The sequence below is a fragment of the Pyrgilauda ruficollis genome, unplaced genomic scaffold, assembly GCF_017590135.1.
Source record: "Pyrgilauda ruficollis isolate IOZ18807 unplaced genomic scaffold, ASM1759013v1 scaffold27, whole genome shotgun sequence".
In the NCBI taxonomy this organism is placed as follows: domain Eukaryota; kingdom Metazoa; phylum Chordata; class Aves; order Passeriformes; family Passeridae; genus Pyrgilauda; species Pyrgilauda ruficollis.
Genome location: NW_024524044.1, coordinates 8,107,533 through 8,127,914, shown reverse-complemented (window position 1 = coordinate 8,127,914; position 20,382 = coordinate 8,107,533). Strand labels below are relative to the sequence as shown.

Here is a 20,382-nt window from a genome sequence, read left to right as displayed (position 1 = left end):
CGCCCCGCTCCGGCTGCGGCAGCGCCGCGGAGCGCCCGGCCCGGCGGCGGGCGCGCTGCTGCCCCGGGCTGTCGGGAGCGCGGCTTTCCCCACGGGACCCCAGGGACGCCGTCCCATCGGCGGGGCTGCGGGACGAGGCTGCGAGGTGGGGATGGAACGCGGCGGGACCGTCACGGAGTGGGCGCGGGGCCGTGCGGCCGGGCCGGGTTCGGCGGGGAGGGCGGCGGTCTGGGGCTTTTTTTTTTTTTTTTTTGTAAAATGGTGTTTCTGACAATCATTTACATCTGTTGTTACATTTTTACTCTGTCTTCTCTGTTGAACTCTGGTGAAATTGAAACTCTTAGTCTCAGAGGAGAAAAATCCCACCTGGAACAACTCTTGACATTCCGTGCCTGAGTGATGTGAAAGATGCCGTCAGTGGAAACTGTAATGAATATTCTGAATGTTCAGCCAACCTGTTAGATGCTTTTGAAATTAATCTGCTTATTGTTATAATTAGGATTTTTAAAGGCTATTTTGTTTCTTTTTGCCTTGTTGTGGAGTTTATTTGGATGCTTTCACTTGCATTTTTGAAAGAAAGGTGCTATTTGGATGCTTTCACTTCTGTTTTGAGAAGAAAGTCATCAGTTTGGGGAATTAACAGATGAAAATATGAGCACCGTGACTTTGATTATGCTCCTTCAGTGGAATGTAATTTGAGAGTAGATATTGTTCAGTTAGTAGAAACATTTCTTTGTGTTGATGGTGAAATGGTTTTGAGTTGTTCTAATGCTTTAAAAACACAAAAATATTTTTCTTGCCTGACAAATTAACAGTGACGTGTTAGGTCTGCTTCACCTGTGTTACGCCTGTTGCTGTCACTTGGTGTTGTACATGCATATTAGAGGCTGTATACAAACCAAAATGTTTTGTTTTGAAGTGTAGGGATTAGGGTAGTAGAATACAATATGCCATTGTGTTAAAGATCCCCAACTGATTAGCTAATTCGTCATGGTTGTTATGTGTTTGTATTTATAATAATATATTATGGGACCAGGATAGTTGGGTGGAATGTTCATTCTGTTGTCCTTTTTTACAGTGCTTTGTTTTCTGATGTTCTTTTCAGTTAGAATTTATTTATAACCTTTTAGCTCAACATTCCTATCAAAACTTGTTTAGTCTTTTTGCACTTAATTATGTCTAAATAGTTTCATACTATGCCTCAAGTGGCCTTTATTAAAAGTAAATTTATTAGAGATCTCAGTGCTACATTTAGAAATGAAAACTTTACAATGAGGTTAAAATCAAACCAAATGGTTAAGGTGGGAGCCAGTTTATGAAGTGCAAGGCTGGCTGTTTAGTCAATAAGAAATATAAAATAAGACCTAACTAATGATTTTGCAAACACATGCTTCAAGAAGTGTTCTTATTCCTGTAAATTTGGGTTCCCTCTGGGCAAAGCTTAATTGCCATAGCTTTATACAGCAATGGAGTTCTGTTAATTTTCACGTGCATAAATATTGCATATTGGAATTGCTAAAAATTCTGATTAACATATGTTTTAGTTTCAATGGCTTTTGCAAAGAATGTATGTCGGTGATGGAGAGAGACAGGGACAACTGATTCGGTGATCAGAATCCAGTTTTATTGGGGGGTACAAATGCTTATATACTATTTCAGGGAGACTACTAATGTGTACGACAATGATTAGGTTAAAATCACATACACAAACTTATGCATATAACAGCATCTCTTGCTTGCAGAGTTTAGTGGGGTTTCCTTTTTCCGGTAAGCCCGTTTGATTTAATCTTCTTGCAATCTAGGTCTAATTTTCAAAGTTCTGTTTGCTTTTGCCAAGGCATCCTGTTATCAAATCTCTTATGTTAGCCAGGTCCAAAGTTCATCATCAGTCTTGTGTCCCCCAACATTCCAACAAATATGATATGGAAAGAAGCATCAGAAGTAAAGTATTCCCTCAGCAGTTTATTTGAGCCTGAAGAGTTTATTGAATGTAGCTTTCGTGGTTACAAATACTGTGATAGGTTTTTTTGGTATGTGCTATGTAGCTATGCTTGTACCTTTTTTCTGATCATTGCTACTTTAAATTTGGCTTCATTGTTTAGGTGCATACTGGCAACATTGAAGTCATGTAGTGTGCTGTGAAGTATTTGGTAATGCTGGTGATACAGTATTTGGTAATGCTCTTTTGTACATGTCATTTGGTTTTAACAATGGAAGTCAAGTAGATTGTTCTGGGAAATTATTTTAATTGATGGACATTTCTAGCGAGTTAATTTGGTTTTATATATTTATATGTTTCTATGGTTTTTACATGTAGCTTTGAATACAGACAAAAAAAGTTACCAAAAGGACAGAAAACTGTCAGAAGGTATCATAGCTGGGAAATTCAGTGTTGACTTTTTTAAAATTCAATATAAGTGAAAAGTTTAGAGTAAGGCTACTTTTATTGTAGTCCTGGCTGTTCTTTTTAGCTAGTTTACTGTATGTATGGAAGATGCCTAAATTACCTGTTTTCTAATGGCTTATTATCCTTTTATATATTTCAGTGCGTCTCTTGGAACCTGGTGATCCTCCGTTATTGCAGCAGCCGCTGCAAACATCAAAATCTGGTATTCAACAAATCATTGAGTGTTTTCGATCAGGTAGGAAACCATGCCTGATCCTTGGGAAGTCCATTACCTTGTTAAAAGAGTTATGCTTATTCAGTGTATTAAAAAAAAACAGCACCTGACTTTATGCATATTTGCAAAATATTTGTAGATTTTTGGAATTAGGTATTCCTTTTAATAAGGGTTTTCATAGAAAGTAATGAAGATACAGAGCTTGCTGTATAGTTATCCTTCAAAAACCATAAAAATTAAGTTTGTTGTTCTGCTTTGTGCCATTTCTCCTGCTGTTATCAATGAGTTAATCATAAAACTCCTGAGGTGAAGAAAAAACTTAATCTTGACCATCTTAAATTGCTTCATCATATTACTTTTAAGGTATTCCTTGATTGATTGATTTTGGGAGTTGCAATACATAGCAATGAATAGCTAAGCATTTGGGGAGCCAGGGAAGATTGAAACCTTCAGTGTTTTCAAGCTGTTTCTACACTTCTGATGTGGCAAGCCAAACATTTTACTTTCACAGCTCTTGGTCTTTAGTGCTACTACCTATGCATTTCTAAATTTTTTTCCCGTCGATCTTGTAAGTATGTGAAATGCGCCATGTATAAAACACTGCTGCTGTGCAATAAGATGCATGTCTGCTCTGAGTCTTGTAAATGGGCACAGTGTTTAAGTTGTCCACTAGTGTTTCAACTTAATACAAAAACAGGATGTGTGATTATTCATAAGTAACCTTTTTTTGTTTGCTTGAGGCCTCAGAGATGCGTGACAGGCTTTTTTGCTTGAAGCAGATTAATGGAATATCTACTGGTAATAGCACAAACTAGTTGCAGGTGCTTTGTTCTGAGCTACTTTCAGATCGTCCTCACTGGCAAGTGTTAAATTGATAGCTTACTTTGATATCATCAGTCCCCTGCATCAGGGAGGTTGGACAGAAGGCAAGAGGACTTGGAAAAAGATTTTACTGGCTGGTTTTGAACAAGCAACATTTCATTATGGAAAGAGAGTATTTGATTCTTGTGGTAAAGGAATAGAAATTTAAGACAGAGTATTGTACATAACTGTTTAAGTAATTTTATCAAAAGCTTTGGTCATGCAAAGCATTAAGAATAAAAAGTGAATATGATTTTTTTTTCTAAAAAAGAAACTGCTTGCAAAAGGCATAAATTTTGGAATTTCTGATAGAGATATTTATGACTGGTGTTCTCTACCAATTTATTGTGACTTTGATATTATTCTAGCATCAACATTTACAAATGTTAACAGAGTTCGACAAGATATCTCCTGCATTACCATCACAATATACAATTAGATGTAACTACAAAATAGAGAAGACTTCAGTAAGCTAGATTTTTTTTGCTGTTTTAGAAGTTTCTGAATGTCTGCAGTTTATTTCAAAAGGACCAGTTATTTTTTTTACTCTCATCTGTGAAAAGTTTCACAGATGCATAAGGATGATTTGAAGCCAGAATGACTACCATGTCATACAGTATGATTTCCAATATGTCATAAATCCTTTAATCTCATCCAGTAATTCTTAAATCCAGTAATTCGTACTGGAAAAAAACATTTCAGTCCTGAACAGGGACTGAATATAACAGGGGAGAGAATGAGGAACCTGTATGTCTCTTGGCTGGGTAGTAATGGAGAATTTTTTTTTTTGAGAATGAGGCTTGTGGCTAGGGCATGCATGAACAGCATGGAATTTTATCTACACGGAGCATCTACAGTTTTGTTCAGCTGGATTTTCTTTATATGCAGAAATTCAAATGTTGGTGAGATCAGAGTAAACAACTTGCTTTTGGGGGGAACTCTGTACAATTTTTATTTGTTGCTATATCTAAATGTAGTAGTATATATAGTAGTAAATCTAGTTTGGTAGTCTGTTTGTAAAAACGCAAGTCAAATGAGGGTGAAGTTAGTAACACTCAAAGAAAGAGCAGTGGACATGGCTTGGGAAGGCATAGGAGGGGTATGCCCCTAAACTGTGGTAGCCTCACATGACCAAGTTTGGATACCATTTTTAAAGAACTGTTGAAGAAGACACTGCTTTGCTGAAACTCAGATTTAGAAAGCTTTATTGCACCAAGAAATAAGTTTTCGTGGTAAGGCCCATTTGTACTGAAGAACTATTGCCTATTATGAATTTTTTAATATTTGAAAGATTTAAATTTAGAAAATAGTTCTGCAGTGTGTTTGAACTTTGAAAGGAATTCTTTACAGAAGTGTGATGAGATGACAGAACACTTGATCTTGTAGTTCAGCTTGAAGAACGTCTTGCTGCTGCTTTTCCCTAGGTATTTGATATTATTTATTGATGGTCCAGGTCATTATATTTTTCCTTGTTTGATTAGTTTTGAATATTTAAATTCTAAGAAAAATCAAGATAGGTAAAAGAGCTGAATTTGGTTAGTTAGTGCTCCTTTTCTAATTTGGAGTGGGTAAGCATAATTTAGTAATCTGTTGGTAATTTTAGGCCTTTCATGAGATGAAATTTTCATGAGATGAGAAATGAAGGACTAAAAGTAAAAAAAAAAAAATGGCAGGAGTTGGAATACATCAACAATGCTAGATCTAACTATCTTTATATACAATACATAATAGTCTGGAAAGCTGGCATATTTTATCACACTCTCTATGTTTTAATAGAGATCTTTCAGATTTAAATTGTATCTATTTTCCTTCATTCAGGCTGAAAATATGCCTATCTATACTATCTCGTCCAAGTGTCATCATCTTGGACTTGGGTCAGATATCTAAGTGTAGTAACATTTCTTGACCTGTTAATTATTCTCTTTGGTCTATTCAGTCCTTTAGTTTTTTGCCTTACCAGGTGCCATTTCTATACAAAATAGCTGTGTGTGTCTTGTTTTTATAGCACTAGAGGATAACCCTAAAGGTGCTTATTCTTTCCTATTGGGCAATTGTATTGCAACAACCAAATACTGTAGTAAGAACTCTTCCCTAATGTTAGATGTTAGTTTTTATTGTAAACCATTGTACTTTCTCTGTAAACTGTAATGTGTGTAATCCTTGAGGGTTTTTTTCATCCCAGTCTTGTCTTCATAGTGAAAGTTGGAGCATAAACTTCCAGTACAAGTAGGATAACCCTAAAGAAAAAATACTACAGACTTCTTTAAATGCTCTAGGTGCTTATTCTTTCCTATTGGGCAATTGTATTGCAACAACCAAATACTGTAGTAAGAACTCTTCCCTAATGTTAGATGTTAGTTTTTATTGTAAACCATTGTACTTTCTCTGTAAACTGTAATGTGTGTAATCCTTGAGGGTTTTTTTCATCCCAGTCTTGTCTTCATAGTGAAAGTTGGAGCATAAACTTCCAGTACAAATGAAGTAGCACTACCAAACGATAAAATACTGTTGTAATTATTCATGGTCTAAAATGTTTCCACTTTCATGGGATGGTGTGAATTAAGAAATGAACAGAAAGCCTTCCATAAGTGTAATATTTATTTTATTACAGGAACGAAACAACTTAAACATATCTTGTTAAGAGATGTGGACACCATTTTTGAGTGTAAATTGTGCCGGAGTCTCTTCAGAGGATTACCAAATTTGATTACTCATAAAAAGTTTTATTGTCCTCCAAGTCTTCAGATGGATGATAGTAAGTCTTATTAATTTAAATGTTTAATTAAGCAATGTGAAGTTGAAAAATTTGTCTTTACTATTTACACAAACATACCTGAAACAAAATGCAAAAAACCAAGGTGGATCTAAATTTCTGTAGTAATGTATGTAGATCACTTTTATGTTACTGTTAGGAGCTACAGTAATGACTTTATATGAATTAACAACCAAGAGCCATGCCAGTATCATAAGTAGATAGCTAGTTTATAGATCTAGCCTTTTAATTGTCACTCTTTAACACTTTTTATTCCTTCTTCCTCTTTTTCTTTCCCATCTGTCCTTTACTGTGAAAGAAATCAAAAGCATGTCAAAGGACTGGGAAGTGACTCTCACAGAAGACAGTGACTCTAACAGGGTGTTTCAGTTTTAGGCCATCATATCTCTGATGGATTTTGGCTGCTCCTGTGAAGTGACCTGGGTCAATATCCTTGATATTCTCCTGTACTCAGAGAATACAGTGATTGTGTCATGGATGCAGTCTTTTGGTTTTAGTCAGTATGAAACACAGACTAAAAGTTTACCCTTTTATTTAAGGATCTGTGCTTGAATAATGCTGTCTCTTTTCCCCTGCTTCACTTCAGTGTATGCTGCTTTAACATATCCTATGTGATCATGCCTAGCCCAACATCTTTGTTGTGGAAAAGAAGCTTTATTACTAAAAGAAGTTAGTTAAATGATGAGGAAAAAGCTAAGAACTATATTTTTTATGGAAAAAAAAATTTATTACAGTCTCATTCCAGTGATGACTTTTTGTTAGTCTGAGTAAAGTTGATTAATTTGGAAATGTGTCAGCATTCAAAAGTGTTTGTAAAGCTAATTATCTTGATCTCTTCACTGGATCAGTATAGGTGCAGTGAGGATTTTTCTTTCCTAATTAGTGCCTTCCTGCCTCAATATTTCAAAAATTAGGAACAGAGATATACTTTGATGATTCTTTTTGCACATGGTGTCAGCTGAAAGGAGAAGGTGAAAAGGCTGGCTACTTAAATGAGCTTGCTTGGCCAGTTAGAGAGTCACAGAGCTTCTCTGTGATGAGGGGTGACTCGTAGTTTCGAAGCAAGGTTAGAAGTGCATGTGACTTTAGATGTAACAGTTTCTAAGCAAAGTAAGATTACCCTGAGCAAAGACTTAATGTCCAACTCCTGGCATTCTAGCCTTCATTTAACTTTCTGATTAACTTTCATCTGTTAATATGAAATAACATGCAACTAACATACAAATAAAATAACTTCCACTGTGCACTATGAGAGGTGCAAATAAAAGGAATAATACTACACACTGAATAAAACTGTATAAGTACTTGTGCTTTATATAAAATTGATTATAGGTATTGAACTAAGTGGGAGTTTTATCAATAAATAAAAGATAGTGTAGAAAAGGCCAGAATTAAAGTTCAGCACACCATGGTGAAAAATTAATGCACTCAATATAGTAATGAAGTAGTCTTAAAAGGTGCTATAAAATTGGAAGGACTTTTTACTCTTGGTAAAAACTGTATAGATAAGCTCATTTGAAACTGACTGTAAAAGCTGTTAAGAATTCAGTGTTAAAAAAATGGGTTTGGAGCAACAAAACAGCCTATTTCTTGTACTGACACTTTCCATGTATTGCTGGGTGTGTGGAAGGAATAACTTTGACTGTGGGTTTTTAATTAGCTGTTACCAGGACTCACATCTTTAAAATTATCCACAATAATTTGAACTGTGTCATCTCAGTGCCTCACCTTTTTGGTGTAGGACCCCAGCTTCCTAGTTTTGCCATCGCGGATGCTTCGAGTGTCACACTGGGAACTAGAGCACTGAACTAATTTGGCATTTAAAGAGAGAATATTACTGAGACCTGTAAAATATTATCTACTTCTATCTTTATGCAATGCTCAGGTTACACAGATGTTTCATCTTTGGTAAGGATTGTTCACAATTCACAGAGAAGAGCTTATTTCCAGAATTAGATTCTTTTATTGAGAGTGCCTATATCCCACAGTAGGAAAATCGGTTTTTAATGATGCTTCAGGCTTAGTTGCACACCTGCAGAAGAAGCTCAGTTGAATGATGTTATTCTTGCAATTGATACAGTTTTTTAAAAACCAGCTTAATTCCAGTCATACAAATGTTTAGTTCAGGTGGCTTTCACATTAGCACGCCAGGAGGGTTATTTCCGATGCTGGCTTTTAATAAAAAGGCAACTTGCAATGATTACTCAAAGCCATTGAGTGTTCAGAGAGTACAAAAGAGGATTTGTGGAAATTTGTAGACTTAATTCACGTAGTGGTTAAAAGCTACTTTGAAATTTAAATAATTGGAAATTACCAAATCATTAAAAAATACCTTTTCCTCTTTTCACAGACCTGCCAGATACAAAAGATAAGCAGAGTCAAGCCATAAATGACCTTCTTGAAGCAATCTATCCAAGGGTAGATAAGCAAGAATATATCATTACGTTGGAACCTATAGAAACTAATCAAAATGCTGTGTTTCAATATGTGTCAAGGACTGATAGCCCAGACGAGAACACAGAAAGTAGCCATACCCCTGATCAAGCTCCAGTACAAATCCAGGAACCCAGCACTGAGCAGCCCAAGACTGTTTCAGCTCCAGCCCTGGTCCCAGCTGGGGATACTGTAGAATTACCTCCTGCTGATCCTGTTACAAACAAGGTGATATCTACTCCCAACGAACAGCCACCAGCAGTAAATCCTGACTTGGACTCTCTGGATAATTCTGATTATGGCCACCAGTTGATTTGTTGCCTCTGTAGGAAGGAATTTCATTCAAGACGCAGTGTACGCCGGCACATTCGAAAAGTACACAAAAAAAAGATGGAAGAACTAAAGAAGTATATAGAAACAAAAAAGAAAACAAACCAGTGCTCTGCAAGAGGACGAAATAAGAATGTTCTTGTCACATTAGGTAGAAGTTGTCCTGTGTGTTATAAATCATTTGCCACAAAAGCCAATGTAAGGAGGCATTTTGATGAAGTTCATAGAGGATTAAGAAGGGATTCCATTACTCCTGATATAGCTACAAAGCCTGGGCAACCTTTGTTCTTGGATACAGTTTCTCCTAAAAAATCTCTTAAGACCAGAAAACAAAAGTCGTCTTCAAAGGCTGAATACAATTTAAGTGCATGCAAATGCCTTCTGTGCAAGAGAAAGTATAGTTCACAGATAATGCTGAAAAGGCATATGCAAATTGTTCACAAGATAACTCTTTCTGGAAAGAACTCTAAAAGAGAGAAAGGACCCAACAATACTACCAATGGCACAGAAATACAAGTTGAACCAGCAGATTCTGTAGAACCTTCACCCCCTTCCATTGTGCTTTCTCCACAGAATGAATTAAAGGGAACAAATCATCCAAATGAGAAAAAGAACACACCGTCAGCACAAAAAAATAAGGTTAAACAGGACCCTGAAAACCCTAAATCAACTTCTAAATCAACCACTAAATCAACCTGCAAATCAACCACTAAATCAACCCCTAAATCAACCAATGCATCTGCTGCAGGTGGCCAGCAAAAGGCCAGGAAGCCAAAACTTTCAGCTGGCTTTGACTTCAAGCAGCTTTACTGTAAACTCTGTAAGCGTCAATTTACGTCTAAACAGAATTTAACAAAACACATTGAATTACACACAGATGGAAATAACATTTATGTTAAGTACTACAGGTGTCCACTCTGCTCTTACGAAACGCGTCGCAAGCGCGATGTGATCCGACACATAACTGTGGTTCATAAAAAGTCGCCACGCTACCTTGGGAAAATAACGGCGAGTTTAGAAATAAGAGCAATAAAGAAGCCAATTGATCTTGTTCTAAATAAGGTGACAAAAAGAGGCTCTCAGAAGGATGAAACAAAACAGATTGGTTCAAAACAGGATGTCACCTCTAATTCTCCCAATAAAAAGTATGAAGGAGCTGATGTTGGCATTGAAGTAAAAGTAACAAAAAACTTTTCTCTGCACCGATGCAATAAATGTGGGAAAGCATTTGCCAGAAAAGCTTTTCTAGAACATCATAAGAAAACCCACAAAGCAAACGTATCTCATTCACCTGAAGAAAGTAAAACCAAAGGCAGAAGTACAAGATCTAAAGCTGTTGTCTGGTGAGGAAAAAGAGAGAATGTTTTGTCCTTTTTTTTTTTTTAAAAAACAAAAAAACCCAACAATGCTACTGCATTTCTTTTGCTGTTGTTGATTTATTGCTGAAAACATATTTTTTCCCATAGATTTTATGGTTTAGTGATTTAAATGCAAAAGTAGATGTCAAATTTGTTTCTTTTTTTTTTTTAGCATTTTGGAAAAGAGTTAAAATCTAAATTTGTCATTGTAGAAAGATGGAATGTAGATTAAACTGTACTAAGTCAACTCTTTAAACTGTCTTAAGGCATCTGCTGTAATAAGGCTAATATAAATACATTTTTAAAATAGTAATTTTTTTAAAATTAACAGTAATTTTGTTTGGTTTGAATAACTTAACTCATTTAATTAACTTTGCTGTGACCACTTGAAGAAGTACTAAAAGTACTAAAGTAAAAGCTGATAACAGAAAAAATCTCTATGAATTTACTGGAATTAGCATTTGTAAATTTAAATTTTTATTTTAATGTGTATTGCCCACACACTGTCAACAAAAGTGCATAGAACAGGTTTTTTTAATGTAATTTGGTTGCTTAGTTGTTTTGATTTAAAATCATTATGGGTTAGGTGTCTGCAAATACCTTTGAAGTCATCAAATTTAGAATTCCATTCTTTTAATGCTTATTTATATATGCCCAGGTTTGGAGACGTGTGGTCATTTAGTTTTTAAATTGTTCAAATCTTATCAAAGTTTTTGCTTTAAGCATTGATATGTATTGATGTCTGCCCTAGAATTTTCTAAACTTTTGCTTATGTAGTGCTCTCGGAATTTTTTACACTTGGAGGGGTTGTATTTGTAGCTACTCAGTTTTCCATAGGCCTTGCCATGGCCTATTTTTAGAGGACCTTTTAAAAAAGAAAATATTTGTGTGCAGTCACTTTGTATTTCACACTGACCAACTGATGGCTGAAGGTTGGGGATTGTACAAAAGTATGATGAAGAGAGGCTGTAGTGATAATTTTAGGAGTTTTTAACATCCTTATGCAGCATCATCTTTCTAGCATATTTGGCAAAAAGAAAGCAAAGTATATGTGCCTTGTTCTGTGTTTCAACTCTGAAACGCTATTTTCTGGGAGGTGATTCAATCTGAGTTCAGCTTTCACAGTGAATAACCACCTAGTTCTAATAAATTGTGATGTGGTGCTTTCATGACTTTCTAATAAATCCTGACCAAATTAGGCAGAACTTCAAAAATTAACTGAGTTGAGCCCTGAATTATGCTGAATTCTAGAGGGGGACTGACTTCTGCATTTTGACTAAGAATTAAAAATTAACCTTGTAAATTACTTGTGTAGTTTAAAAGAGAATTATATGGGTGAACTCAAAATATTAATTTATTCCCATTTCTCTTCAGATAGGCTCAAGTGATATTCGGAAAGTTTGAAGTTCATTTGAATGAAAAAGACTTTAGTTTGTTGGTGGAACTGCTAATTCTTGATAATGGTACTATAAGGAGAAAATACTTTCATAAGCTGTTTTTTTTTCTTACAATATTAATAATCATTCTGACTGCTTGTAGGACAGTGCCACTTCCCAAAACACTGAAGTAGTTGAAGTGAAATGCACATGCCTCTAAATTAGCAGCTATCTCTGTGTAGTTGTAGTTTGACCCAGTATAGAACAAACTTCCTGAAATTGAAAAAGCGTATACCCGAGACAAGTTAATGAGCAACAGCATTGGAAGAAGGTGGATTTTCCTCATTTAGGAAATCTTCAGAAAACTCATGGTGCATGCTGGTCCTCCCTGGCAGTGCTAATTGATGGACAGCTCAAACTTTGATGTGATATCCTACTTTAATAAATGTTGTATTATACACTGTTTTAAATTTATTACAAATGAATGTATAAGAGCAAACAATGTAGTGTTTATTGGCTGAATTCTACTAATTTTTAGTATTTGCCATAAATTCAGTTTGTTCATATTGACTAATTTCCCAGTTCAGGGACATTCTGAATTTCACTGTGCTGAAGTTGCTTCAAAGACCTCCATTTTGTTTCCGTATGTGGTTCACAGGAAAACTTTGTAAACATCTAGAAAGTTTACAAGAATATCCACATTCCTCTATTCTTTAATTTTAAAAAAAATTATACACAAGCACTTTAATGATAGTTGCAGTTTATTTTTTCAGTTTATTTTTTGAAAGATCAACACACTAATGTTAATATGAAGGTAGTGAATATTTGCTGATGTATTATAGACAATCTGTGCACAACCACTTATAATGTTAGTTTATTTCATTAAATATTAATAAAAAGGGAGGATAGTTTGGGAGAAACTCAAAATATATTTTCTCCCAAAATCATAAATTACCACTATGGGTAACACTTGACTTTGTGTAATTGGAAAATGCTTAGATACCTTTTTTAACCTTTTAATCAAGATTGTAGTAAAACAGTTGCATGCCTACCATTATGAAGTTCTTGGCAGGTTTCATGCAATCGTGGGTTTTGTTTCAGTTTTTTTTTGTGGTTTTTTTTTTTTTTTTTTTTTTTTTTTTTGTTTGGGTTTTTTTGTTTGTTTTGTGTTTTTTTTTTTTTTTTTTTTTTTTTATTGTTGTTTGGGTTTTTTTGTTTGTTTTGTGTTTTTTTTTGTTGTTTATTTTTTACCTTTTAGAAAATATTTTGTTTAGTAATTTGTGTCAAATTGCTACAATTTGAAAGGTATTGTACATCAGAAGAAATACCATGTTTTTTATATCGGTTCACTCCCTTACTTAGGGAGGTGCCTCATGTTCATATATACTTTTTTGTATAAAATATATCTAAATGTTGATCACAAGATCAGGAGTAAAAATGATTTTATGGATAGAGAACTATTTGGCCCTGTTAGTGCATTGCACTAAAAATACTGTGAATGGGAACTAAGATTGTAGCTTTGCTCAAAATGTTCTATATTGAATGTACATGCTTTTGTTTGGATAAATGTACTGTATTTGATGGAAAATAAAGCAGACTGGAAATGATTTTTAAGTGGGCATAAACAAAAGATGCTGTATTTGTAAACTTGGGATATCTGTCACTCCACAGTCGGAAATTACTTTGTTTGCATTTTGTAAAGTTTTATTTGTTGATCATTGAAGCTAGATCTTTGTAATATTCTGTTGTAATAAATGTTTTTTTTTTTTTTTTAATTAAAAATTTGGCACTTGTGGAGTGAACACTTCACACTGGTGGTCAACCCTTGCTGTATTTTTGGCAAACACTGCTCATATTGGCATTTTGTTCCTTGTAAAGGAATCTCTTCTTTAACTGAGGAACTCTTGTTGTTGTTACCCTTTTAGAACAAAATACTGAAGAAGATAGGCTATGATAATACTGGTATTTTTTGTTTTGATGCTTTCCTGCCGTTCCAGTGAAAGGCAGCGTGGATGTATGTGGTCTGTGTTTGCAGCACAAGCCTTTCCAGCGCTAGCTGGTTCAGCTCTCTTGGCTGAACTGAATTTGCTCTTTCACATTACTTGTATGCTTTGAGCCTGACAGTCTGCTCCTTTATTAGGGGCAAACAGTCTGCTTTGATGATCTTCCACAGCTGTTGATGTTATGTGAAAGAGCTGAGTGGGCTCAGTGGCAGAGCAGAGACCAAAAAGCGCAGTCCGGGGTTTGCAGCAGATCTTATGTGTATACGTGCTTATGTTTTTTTCACTCTGTTGCTCAGATGTTTTCTTCTCCAGGATGTTGTGGTTTTGTAGTTCTCAGCTTGTGACTTTCTGCAGCAAACAAAGGGATTTTTTGAAGTTACTGTCTTGTGGCAAGGCAGGTGGGGTGAGTCTTAGACTGAAATGGATGTGTAAATTTTAATCAGCTTCCTTCATAATGTACATCTAAATTTCACCTGCTACTCTCTGAAGAAAAAACTACCTAAGAATGAACAAGCCTAAAATGGGCACATCATCCTTTAAGTGTGTAAAGCTGCATTTTCTATCAAAAATACATTCATGATATTTGCAGATAAGGAGATTAATAATTTGTCTTTGGTATAAAAGTGGCAATGGCTTTCCAAATTCAGTGAGACATTTCTCTGCACGGTGTCAAACTGGTAGTACATTAGATGGTGGCTGGGTTGACAAAGCTTAGGATCAGGTATCTGTGCTGTTTCAGAGTACTTGTTCCCATTAGTGTAAGTGAGGAAAACAAGGGGCATGACTTTGTTGACCTGCTCAGAGCTGAACAGATTGTGATTCTGGTCTCTTTTCTTAAATCTCTGTATATAAATATTGCCATTTGCTTCCTCAAGGATCACTTGCACAGGTGAACAAATTAGGCATGGTAAAAATGGTGTTTGACACTGAAAAGACTGAAGGGACTGTCCTGTTTTCTTAAGTGTCAGTAATGTCCTGAAGCTTGGGCTGGAATTGGTTCAGTTTGTGCAGGTCATTGTTTTTTGCAGTACAATAATATGCAGATGCCCCATAAATTGTACTTCATCTGGCATTTGCTATTCTGAGTTACTGTTTAATTATCATTATTTCATGATTTTAACTCCAGAATTTGCTTTTCTGCTATTCAAGGTGATACTGGAGATATTCCACTTTGAAGAGTTATTTTCAGTAAGTTGTCTTTCAGTTTACAATTACCTTATCTGGGTGCAGTGGTAGGATGTTTGCTTCCCTTGTTTTCTCTCTGTCAGTGTAACTGATCACAGCAATGCAGTCAGGTACTCGGTTATCTTTTGACTGTGACTTTCAGAAAGAAACTTTGTCTTGGAGAAATGTAGAGAAGTGTGGAGGATGCCTTTGAAACTGAGTGCCTGCACAGCTGTGAACTGACCCACAATGATTGGAAATGGCCAGCAAACTATTAGCATTCTTGGCTTCAAAACAAGACTGGTAACAGACTAAGAGACTTCTACATCTTGAAAAGCTGAAAAAAATGTTTTTGTGTCTTAGAGCTAATTTTCTCATTTTAGTAAATTGGTTGCCTACACCAGTATAACACAGGGCAATATAATCCAAAAGCAGTAGAATTCCTAATACATTTTAAAACATTTTTGAGGGGTAAGGCTTAATATGTGAGTTAGGTCCTATTAAAGAAGGAAAGGATAAAACTTGTCACTATGATAAGTAACAGCTACAAGACAATTATCTTATTTCATAAAAAGTCTCTTCCCTTGTGGAAGGTGCTTGCTGTCATTTTTATGTTTCCATTACTCACCTGTGTAGTTCCCAGTTCAATTTTTAGTATCTTACTGTTTGGCTGTGGTTGAATTTTCCTGAATTATCTACCTATCATGTTAGCTTCTTTAAACTCCTAATTTTTGAAGTAGAATTTTTTGTTTCTGTTTTGAAAGCTGCTTTAAAAATGCTTGGCATTTGATAGTGTTGGGTCAGTGTTTTTGGTTTTTTTTTTTTTTTTTTTTTTTTTTCTGGAATTTGAGGTGATCCAAACACCACTGATTTGAGCGTTCAGATTTTGGTTATGGAGTCTTCTAGAGGGTGATTTTGAAAAAGACAGGAAGAGATATAGGCAGGAACAGTGTGGACCCTCTTATATTTATGCCTTTAAAAATAGGTTAGAGGAACAACTGCCAGAAGTAATATTTCTCTCCCTGCACTAGGCACCTGATTAAATGGCTCAAGAACTTCAGGCCCCATTCAGCTCTGTTTTCTCACTATTTCTGTGTTCCTGAATTAGAAGCGAAGTGTTTATTTTTCTCTTGTGTTGTGTGTGGGATTTTTTTTCTTTTTTTTTTTTTTTAATTCTTTTTCATTTGCAGTTTGGTGCTCTTGGATTGTTTTCTCCTTAGTTATTAAACTGTTTGGAGAGGTTGAAGGTAACATGTAACTAAATTAAAATCATTACCAAATCCTTATTTCTCTGCTCTGAAGGGGCTTGCTGCCTTTGGAGCTACGCTTTCTAAGTTTGGAGCAAAAAATAATGAATCAATAAACAAAATTAATAAGAGTAACAAGGTAACTGTGGCAAGACTCATGAAAGCACTTGGGGCTTGTGCTTTTGTTTTGAACTGCCTTATTCTAGGTGCGTGTGAGAGGAGCAGGGTAATTCCTACATCATTCACTGCCTTAAAAACCAGTTCTTGTCTTTGCCTTGGCATGAGGAGTGAAGGCTTTGTGCCGGTGTTTCGTGTGTGGACAGGAGAGGCAGTAGGGCTGTAGTTGTCACTGGGCTGTGGCTGTACACTGCCATAATGCCACGTCCTCTTCCCTGGACCACGGAGACTTTGAAAGAGGAGTCAGAAGTCCCTGAACCTGGAAGAAATCTCATTTTTGGAGTGGTGGATGCAAGCAGAGGAACAGAAAGAAAATCTTTCTGTGGGAGCGGCTCAAGGTTGGTGAGGAATAAGGTTTCCCAGGTTTGCACTGGCTCTTGAGAAAAGGAGCCTGAATATCGGTGGGGAGTCAGTGCCAAGGAAGCCCAACAACGCCTGGAGCACACCTCGGTCCTTTTCTGGGATGGAAAGGGTGAGCTGGGCAGTCACTCTGCGCCGCCTGAGCTGCTGCTGCTCCGGCTTTCGGAGAATGGAAGGCAAATCAGTGCCTTGGAAATGGCCAACAAGCTATTGTCCGGTAGCTGTTTTCGGAGACGGCCTTCCCGGTGCTGCCGTGCCCGCCGGCCGGGGCTCGGCGCGGAGCCGCCGCCAGGTGGCAGCAGGCGGCGCGGGCCGGGCGCGGCCGCGCGCTCAGCGCGCCCCGAGACGGGGCTGGCCGGCCAAAGGCGGGACAGGTTACTGGGAAGGGCTCGCCCTGGCCTTTGGCTCAGGAATGAGTCGTTGCTGTGGTATCTGTGAGCGGCTCGTAGCTTGTGACATTTGAAATTCTTGAATGATGTCTGTAAGGATGAAGACTTAAGGTTTGCTTGATTGCGCTTGCTCTTTGTCCCCAAGGCTGTGGAATAGCTGGGGACAATGCATTGTAGAGGGGTTAGGTGTCATCTGCCAAGGTGCTCTCTCAAAATTAGCTGTATAACCTATGCAGCTCAATAGCGCTTCAGCTCCTTTTTTGTTATTTAGTCCCTTGCTGAGTATCAAGAGAGGATTTGTACTTTTCTAATGTCTTTCACCTCCTGTAAGCTTCATTTAACTTACCTTTATGTTTAAAAAGTGAAATGCTGAACACAAGATTACCTCCACCTTTTAAAATGCAAAAACTTTATCTTGGGAATGGTGGAAGACATATCGTAAATAGAAATTTCTTCACTGTCTTGTTATTTAGCATCTATTAACATGTTGTTTTCAGACCTCAAATGCTATTTTATTCCCAGACTTATTGTTTGGAAAGGAGAAACATGGGTCATGTCTGCAGATAGATACCATCTCTTTTATACTTTTGGTATAGATGACCCCTAATTTCAAGTTAACACAGCTTCTGCCAAAAGAAAGAGAATATTAATAGAAAAGCAGTTAGTATGTTTTCCAAATGAGCATTTGTGCAGTTTTGCCTTGAGGTGGTTGTTGTTGTTGTTGTTACTGTTGCTTGTTTGTTTTTTCTTCTTCAAAATGGAGAATATCTCCGTATCTCATATTCTGAGCAGTAACTGCAGGGAATACAATACTGTGTTGGTAGCTATAATGAGGCATATACAGGTATACAGTATAGTGACTGTTTTGTGTTTTGGATGATGGCTAAAACCAGTTGTGCCACATCAGAGCCCCTCTTTTTCACAGCTTCTAATTCCGCCTGTAAATAAATGTGTATGTATACTAATTAAAACATCTGCCGTGAGCTTGATTATTCTGGTTGTAGACAGTCAAATCAGACCTCTTCAGGACATAGAGGATTTAATGTGTAGGTGCCAATCTGTTGTCTGTGCACCCATTTATGTGTGCAAGCATTCTGTAGCTCTTTGTGTCAGATTTATTGGATTCACACAGTGCACAGTTAAATGTTTATGTGAAATGATGAATTTGCTGAAAATGAGCTCTCTGCAGTGGTTATATCTGTAATTCTGAATTTCCAGAAATCTAGAATGCCTAAATTGTACACCACAACCTAGCACTGCATGGGTACTGTGAGAGTGCATTGAGTCAGTGAGGAGGCTCCTAGCTCACTGGTGTCATGATCACTCATCTCATGGGATCATGTCATGACCCCAGCTTCTCCTGTGCTGCTTCCTGGGGTGTTCTCCTGTACCCCAGCTCTTCACTGCTTGCAGCACCTGCAGCTAATGCAATATCTTAGCCAGCTTCCTTGACACTGTGACCCTTTCTGAGAAAAAGAAAATATGTGTTTTTTGCTATTCCCAGGAATGCCTTTCGTCTTTTAGCCTTTTGTTTGCATCTGCTTGCAGACAGCCCCTTTAAACCAGGTCACATCTATTGCTCATTATAAGCTTGGAGGTGTGCAAATAGCTCAAGCTTCAGCTCCATAAAGTGTATGTTCCAGGCTCTGAAGAATTTTAGATGGAGGATCATTCCATCCTCATATCCATCCCTGCTTTTCCCTGTACAGCTGTTGCAATTACAGCATACACCTAACAACCAGATGTCTCTAACAGACATTTGACAGCATAGGAAGGTGTTTGAGTTGCATCAATGCTAGATTAGTTTATTGTTTTCTTACTGTGGTTTATGTATTATTAAGGTGAGTGAAATGCTACCAGTACCATCATGAACTTTCAGTTCTTTCTGTTCACTTGAGATTTGCAGATCTTTCTGTGTTAGCTGAAGACAGCAGTTGAGTAGTCTATCTATGTTATAGATAAGTGGTACCCTGCAATTTTTAACAAAGACAACACTATTCAATTAAATTCTGTTTTGTCTGAAGAGAAAAGGGAGTTCATGTGAGACTAGGCTCCTTTAGGGCTATTGTTGTGATTCTGATGATATCAGTGATGGCCAGATAGAATAATGAGGGAGAAGCTGTTCATCCAACATGCAGACTATTTTTGTCTGCAGCCGAGATGAACTAACAGGATGCTGCACCTGCCAGATTGACTGTCATGCTTTCATTGTCAGCTGATCCACTAGATGAGTCACTATCCTTAAGGAACTCAGGTTTTAATGACCCTGAAAAGCTCTGTGTTGTCAGCTTTCCCTCTGGTCACTGAGAGCATATGAACCATGGTGAGGTGCACAACAGCACCTGGTTTTGGTTGTGGTCTGTCATGGAGCTACAGCAGATAAATCCATCCAAGGTGTTGTAGAATCTATATGACATGCATGCAGTGTGCTTCACATTTGTATCTTTCCATCAAAATGGACTTTCAAGTAGCTCTAGTATGTAATGTAATATCAGTGCTCATGACAGGACCTTTGACAGCTCTAGCAGTACATGTCGAAGGACCTTGGGACCCCCTGAGACTTACTGACCTTCTAATGGGTTCATACCTCCTTCTCTGACCCTTCCTGATCCTGTAGTAACTGCTGCAAGGCAAGACTTCACATACATGCCAACTTTTGTGTGGACAGAAGTAAGCCAGTTAAGATGTATTGCAATTTGCCATAGGGCAAAAGGCTTCATTGTATGAATAAGTTGAGACTTCCACCTCCATCAGATTGTGCTGGAATATAGCTTGTTAAATACACTCAGTCAGAACTGTGTGACTTTTAGGGCTTTTAAATAATGTTCCAGTGCTAGAAATGTGTATGAGGAGATCATATGTTACAAATCCAGGGTTACCCTGAGATAGGAGAGTCAAAGAGAATGATAATTTTGGCAGAGTTGTCCTGTAGTCTTTTCTCAGAAAGATGCCAAGCAGCTACTCCCTATGAGACACAGCACTTCCTGTGAAGACTGATAGAGGGATAAATACTTAGCTAGAGATGTCAAGAATAAAGGTAATGCCTTTTACATATGCCTTTTGCTATCATGGTAATAATGTAAAGGTTTTAGTTCAACTTAGATTTAAATCTTTCCTTGATTTTTTGCTTAGTATTCACTTTTGTCTTCAAACATGTGTAATTCAGATTTATGAGGGTGGAAAGGACCGTTATGATCAGGTAATCTGACCTGAACAGAGTCCACAGACTTTTGCCTAAGCTTGTTCCTACATTACAGTTACTCCCTCTGGCTGACTTCCAACAGGTTACT

General features: G+C 37.1%; 1 protein-coding gene across 1 annotated transcript in view; it reads left to right on the top strand.

Moving 5' to 3' along the window:
- Positions 1-20,382, top strand: part of ZNF800 (zinc finger protein 800) — a 33,030-nt gene that overhangs the window by 1,309 nt on the left and 11,339 nt on the right. Inside the window, exons 3-5 of the mRNA XM_041471570.1 lie at positions 2,547-2,642; positions 6,094-6,237; positions 8,606-10,361. Coding sequence (XP_041327504.1) covers positions 2,547-2,642; positions 6,094-6,237; positions 8,606-10,361 — 1,996 coding nt within the window. The remainder of the gene's footprint in view (positions 1-2,546; positions 2,643-6,093; positions 6,238-8,605; positions 10,362-20,382) is intronic.